Below are 6,932 nucleotides of genomic sequence, written 5' to 3'. Positions count from 1 at the left end.
TTCCATTAACCTATGGTGCATGTTTTTGGAATGTGGGAAGAAACCAAAGTACCCAAAGAAAACACACGAAGGGACGGAGTGAACATGCAAACCCCACACAGGAAAGCCAGAATCAAACCCTGGACCTCGATACTGTGAGGCGGACATGCTAACCAGACATTCATAGTGCCGCCCTGCTCAAAAGCAGTCATTGTCAAAGTCTGGTATGAGTACAGTCCGTGGTTCGTGGGCGCCCTTTAGTGCTATGCAAATGAATCACAGCTCAAGTAAAGTTCAGTTGTATTTAACTTTTAAGTTCAATGCTATGGCCCAACCGAGACAGATTTTTTTTTTTGTCCCAATCCCAATTCGGATGTTTGACAGAATAAAACCCCAATAACCAATTAGTCAATCGATTAATGAAAAGAATACAATACGTTTTTGTTTTGGTCTGTTAATGTTACGATGTCAACGATAAAGATATGAATTAGTGGTACAACATTTTTACATCACTTTGTCAACCCGGAATTCCGGGAAAATCCGGAGGACTTTCATGTCTGTTTGTGGCATCTCTGCTCAACGGTTACTTGAACAAATGGGCTATTCCTGACCACCACCAAAACCTCTACTAGGGCATCAACAACTCAATCAGGATCATAAGCAATCTGACTGTGGGTGTTTCATTTTACAAAGTTTTACATGAACAATGCTTCCTCCGTCCATCCATTTCAATGTTTTAATCCACTTATCTTCACAAAGGTCACGGTTATGCTGGGGCCTATCCCAGCTGTCTTCGGGCAGCAGGCGGGATACACCCTGAATTGGTTGTCAGCCAATCGCAGGGCAGACATCGATGAACAACCATCCGCGCTCAGAATCACAATTTAGAGGGACAATTCAGAGTGTTCCATTAAAAACAAACTCCCCACCAGAAGACCTGAGCCAGAATCAAACCCTGGACCTCTGCACTGTGAGGCCGGCGTGCTAACCAGTCGACAACCACTTTCTCCATTATTTAATAATTTACACTATGTAATATCAATACATTTAACCATATATACGGTGCGTATTTATTCAATTATATCTGTCACACTAATGGGTCAATTGTTTATATCAGTGTTTTTCGAGCCAAGGCACATTTCTTTCATTGAAAAAATCCCGCGGCACACCACTAAATGTGAAAAAAGCGTATTTTAACAATTAAGTGTTATATTGTTAATATAAGTGTTTTTTTTTTCATTGAAAAATAACGCTATATTATAACACATGGAATCGGAATCAAATCACCGTCAATCCAATATTTGGTGCATTCATTTTAATGGCAAGTAAAATATAGTCAATTAGAACTTTAACTTGCTCAGGGTCGGATTTATTTCTGTGTGACAGCCGGTTCTTTTTCTCCCGGTCGTTTGCGCTCTCCCGCAATATTGTACCAATCCCTTTTCCCTTGAGTCTTTGTATAATTCTAACATAATTCAAATGACTTTTCTGCTGAATGTGTCGCTCGAGGTAGTCCAGCTTCCATTTTATCCATATTTTATGCTTACAACTTTAGCTTTGCTGCATGTTTTGCAGAGTAGACCTTTCTCACTCGAAAAAGAAAATATCTCACCCAGTTTCACTGCTTGTTCTTCTATTTGCACATACTCCGACAGCCATTCCAACTTAAAAGAACCTCAGTTCATTCTTATTTTAGTTTAGGGAGTCGGCTTAATCACATTCACTGCCCGGTCGTTTTGCAATGATAGGGGATTAGCATTTGCGTCACTTATCGCCGCCGTACTGTTATTGCTATGGAGCAGAGAACATGCGCAAGTACTGTCAATGCCGTGATTGGCTGCATAGCGTCATTGCATCGTATCGTGTGATTGGCTGGACACCTGTCACTCACTGAATTACACAGCAAATTGATACAGAAAAAAATATATATATTTAATTCATTTGCAGTGCATTCACTGCGCTGGATAGGTTTTCTTGTGCGCTGAGAGTGTTCGACCAGTGCACAGTTGCGCAGCTTAGAGGGAACATCGGTGCTGTTGCATCTCCAATGTCAGGCGATAGACCGCACAGGCATAGTATATTGGATCATTTCCGACGGTATACCTCGCGGCACACCAGCGTTTCCAAAGAGGAAAACATTATTTCATTTCACAAACAGGGAGCATGAACTTGTTTTAGCAGCAGCATGGTTGCCTCGTGGTGAGCATCCCTTATGGAACAAAAATATATTTCTCAATATATTAATTGATGAAATATTTTATGTGCAATCAAATATTGTTCATATATCTGTATAGATAGATAGATAGATAGATAGATAGATAGATAGATAGATAGATAGATAGATAGATAGATAGATAGATAGATGAAGTCGAACTCAAAACTCTAAAAGTAGCATCCTTTAAATTCTGTTTAGCCTTTTAACATTATTCCAAAAACAGACATGGTGTCCCCTAGAGGCACCATGTCTGTTTGTGTTTGTGTTTGTGTTTTTCAAATCCCGTGCTGCGGCACGGGATTTGAAAAACACTGATTTATATAACCAATCAACAGCGGCTTGAGTTTGGTGCCTGCAATAAACTCAAATGCCTCTAGGGGACACCATGTCTGTTTTTGGAATAATGTTAAAAGGCTAAACAGAATTTAAAGGATGCTACTTTTAGAGTTTTGAGTTCGACTTCATCTATCTATCTATCTATCTATCTATCTATCTATCTATCTATCTATCTATCTATCGCTAGATATATATACACATATATGAACAATATATGATTGCACATAAAATATTTCATCAGTTAATATATTGAGAAATATATTTTTGTTCCATCAGGGATGCTCACCACGAGGCAACCATGCTGCTGCTAAAACAAGTTCATGCTCCCTGTTTGTGAAATGAAATAATGTTTCCTCTTTGGAAAACTAAAAGGTTTTGTGTTGCCAAACCAAAAGTGCTGATGTTGTGGAATTGAAGATATGTAAAAAGATAAGGTTAAGTGTGCTGATGAATGAATATTAGTTGGTCAGGTTGACCTGTATTTCTGTCACAATTTTTGGTTTCATCTCCCTCAAATATTGAAGAGGGTTTTGTTTTTTTATTTTGTTCTTAATTTGTTTTCATTTATGTCTAGCAAGAATGCAAAATAAGTCCTAATTTGAAGAGACAAATGTCACCTTTTGGTATAATCTACGTCACAGGTTTGCGAAAGTCCTGTTCCCACAGCCGGCAAAGATGCAAACGCTGTTCTGAAAGGAGCTCCAGTCAGGTCACAGTTCGTCAAGTTCAAAAATCCATGACCCGCTCCTGCAGTGACAACACCAATAACCATCACCACGACCGCCTGCTCAACATCCACAACTTTCCCAACACACGTCATAACCCATCAGCCCGCGTCCACAGCCTTGACACACCTCAGGTCAGTGTGATCAATAGCAGTTGTAAAGGGAAACAGTCTATCGACCTATCTATCTACGCCTACACATGAACTATTCGCCTCACAGCGCAGATCTGTGACCTCCCAAACAACTTTATATCATCGACCCGCAGTTCCTTTTTGTGCTGTTTGGCCTCCCGCCGAACTCCAGCAAATCAGTTTCAACATTGAATAGATATATTCACAATGATCTTGAAGTCAGTTATTATTGGCTTTTGGTTGTTATGATGTCCAGCAAAACAAAAATATCTTGGAGAATAGTGCCTTTGCACAAGTGATGCCCACCAATCACAGTACTGTCATGTGTTTTTTAGTTTCTCAAGAGTTTTGAGAGTCTTGGTAATTTATTTCCAATGCCTAAATCCACTCTGTGTCTTATTTTCTGGTTTCATACTCTCTCTATCATGATTATTTTTATTTAATTTTTTTTATGTAGAATTGATAGATTCATTGCCAGCATTAGGTGTGGCTACCAGGGTGGCAAGACATTTGATGCAGGTGGCAGCTGCCACCCATCGCCACTCTGTAAAACCGCTCAAGTGTACCTACGGAGTGTAATCTACCAATTCAGACATACGAACTGTTCAGTTCTGTTCAAGATCTTTTATTTCTACTGCTTATTTTATCTAATGCTTTTTGAGACCCAGGTGGACCGGGTGCCCGTTTTTTTTTTTTTTTGTTTGTTTTTTTTTTCAGCAAATGATTTACCACATATTGAAGCAACCACCATGTTGTAATTTAACCTCATTATCCCACAGTCAAAATTTCACAATTTGGATGTCACACTGGCTGAAAACAAGTGTCTTAGTCGTTACCAAGGCAACACCTGTTTGCCTCTTTGCTGGGCTATAATGGCGGACCAGCCGGGACACCTTTTATGTTTTCACTATAAGTAATCATGTTGGAAATAACAAAATGTATATTTCGAGACCTGAATTTTTTTTTTCTTGTTTATAAGATTGAGTGATGTGTGCCACATCCTGTTCTCACAGTCAATGACAAAGACACGGTCCGACAACAGACTCTCGGTGCCTGTGTGTGCTGATGATGACTACAATGTTCCATTTAACTCTTCTGTCGCCACGTCTAGTCAGAAGACCCCGGATGAGCCCTTCAGAGGCAATAAGGTAACTTTTTATTATTTTCCCTAGATCGAATGTAATCTCTTTTTGGCCAGTTATTACGAATCTAGTAGCAGTTGTAATGTCTTACATTCGACAATCATATTTGTCATATTAAAAATAGGCAGGCATGGAAAATGGAAAAAATAAGTACTACCGTTACTCGAATGGCAAAATCCCAGCGACTGGAGATACAATTTTATTACCACAAATCACATTTTTTACAGCACAGGAAACCTCAAACGTGCTAGCCCATCACAGAGTGCAATGCATTCACAGTACTGTACATCTACATCAATAAATAAATGACACCATAGTTCTGCCTTGTTCTTGTTGTGATCCAATTTTTTCATGTTGAAGATAGGCAAGGTACATTTCTCTGTGTAGTTCTTGCTTCAACGTGCTGTTAGTACTGGTTATTTCGACACTACTTGCTGCAGAGTTGCGATTGCATCAAATGCATATTCAACAAACCTCAATTCCAATGAGGTTGGGAAATTGTGTAATATGTAAATAAGAAACAGAATACAATGACTTGCACATCCTTTTCAACCCGTATGCACATGAATACAAAAAGAAGACAAGGTGTTTATAAATAAAGCTTTGTCTGGCCATTTTGCTCCTGGCCTTGCAAAGAGCTATTGGTTGTCTTTGCAGAACTTCACACGGCTGTCTCTGCTGAACATGGAGTTGGAAGGTTCACAGCATTTTCTTGGTTACAGAAGAATTACAATGGGCCAGCCACGTTTCTCCCAATGAAAATTATTGCGAAATTTCTGAACAGTGTTTTCTCCACTTCGGAGAGCACACAGTCCTCCATAGTGTCTCCTGCTAAAAATGTAAATGAGGGCATGCACAACTTTGCCCTCTGAAAGTTTGCCAAAGAATAATTTGGCCAAGACACACCGATGCCAATTTCATCCATGTTTTGGTTGAAGGGATTTGAGCAAGGGATTTGGAGTGATTATCTTGTAGTTTGCTTAGATTTGCTTTAGATACAAGAGCGGAGAAACCAGTGTAGATTCACTGCCTGACCTGCTACAAACACCATCCATGCAGCCAGTAAGATCCTGTGATCTGTGACTCTTGCGGTTCATTGCTGACTGTTTGTGTCCGCAGTAACTTTGCCATGGGGTTGGTGGTCCAGTTAACACATGGCTTGTTAACCATTTAATGCCCACATGTACAGTTGTTGTCGTTTTTGTCCCAAATCCGTTGTAATGTGGTGAAATTTACGACATGTAAAATATGTGCCGCTTAACTGGTACTTTGTGATTTCAGCACATCAAAGGGCTTTCACTTAAATCTATCTATCCATCCATTTTCTGATCCGCTTATCCTCACAAGGGTCACGGGGCATGCTATCCCAGCTGACTTCAGGCAGTAGGCGGGGGACACCCTGAACTGGTTGCCAGCCAATCGCAGGGCACACACAGACAAACAAACAATCACGCTCACACTCACACCTAGGGACAATTTAGAGTGTTGCATTAACCTGCCACGCATGTTTTTGGAATGTGAGAGGAAAACAGAGTACCTGGAGAAAACCCACACAGGCACGGGGAGAACATGCAAACTCCACACAGGAAGGCCGGACCTGGGATTTTGCTAAATTTTGAACCAGAAATTGTGTTGTGTGCTTTTCACAGAATTGTTGCATCGTTGAGAACACAGGCTGTTCAATTTCTGTTTTGTTTTTTTATTTCTTTATCATGTCCATTTTCAGTTGACTGACTGTTCCACATCCTGCTTACACATCACTTGTAAAGTAACAGTCATGCTTGAACTATTTTTTTTTTCCTTTTGTTGCTCTTAAATAACATTTAACATGTATAATGTACTCTCTTTCTAGTGGCTACACTTCAGCAATGCATACATGGCTTTGAGAAAGCTGCTGGGTTTAATCTCAAGGGATGTATGTCACGTGATCATTTGACTTGGGCAAAGCATACAGCCTGCTTTCATATTTGGATGATCTGCTCCTCCTGTCGGTTTGGTGTTTGGTTCGTCGACTATGTTTAAACCACTGTAGCTAATGGCTGAAAGCTCTATTAATCTCGTAATAGTGCTGCATTAATTACGAGCTAATTTAATCAAAACGGGTCTAATGAGTTTTCTTCTTTACTCAACTTGCAGAAAAGAGCTCAAATGTTTTAGAGCAGGGGTGTCAAAGTCAAATGGACGGAGGGCCAGATAAAAATTTTTGCTGCAAGCCGAGGGCCGGACTGATCGAATGTTCATTGAAAATTTTAAAAATGACCACATATTGTTTATTGAACCAAATTAATTGACTGAAAACCTAACAAAATACATTCCAATACGGTCAGATAAATAAAGCAACATTTTTTTATGGCTATGTCAGTAAACTTTAATTTCCAACAGGCACAAAAAAATTTCCTTTGTA

At 39.7% G+C, this 6,932-nt stretch overlaps 1 protein-coding gene across 2 annotated transcripts in view; it reads left to right on the top strand.

Annotated features, from left to right (window-relative positions):
• il16 (interleukin 16) overlaps positions 1-6,932 on the top strand; it is a 49,526-nt gene that overhangs the window by 25,163 nt on the left and 17,431 nt on the right. For both annotated transcript variants that reach the window (XM_019874041.1, XM_019874040.1), the window contains exons 17-18: positions 3,172-3,389; positions 4,400-4,534. In XM_019874041.1, the coding sequence (XP_019729600.1) occupies positions 3,172-3,389; positions 4,400-4,534 (353 nt within the window). The remainder of the gene's footprint in view (positions 1-3,171; positions 3,390-4,399; positions 4,535-6,932) is intronic.

Source organism: Hippocampus comes, unplaced genomic scaffold (assembly GCF_001891065.2).
Source record: "Hippocampus comes isolate QL1 unplaced genomic scaffold, H_comes_QL1_v1.1 scaffold499, whole genome shotgun sequence".
Classification (NCBI taxonomy): Eukaryota; Metazoa; Chordata; class Actinopteri; order Syngnathiformes; family Syngnathidae; genus Hippocampus; species Hippocampus comes.
The sequence above is the reverse complement of the archived record's forward strand: the minus strand, read 5'-3'. Positions and strand labels throughout refer to the sequence as shown.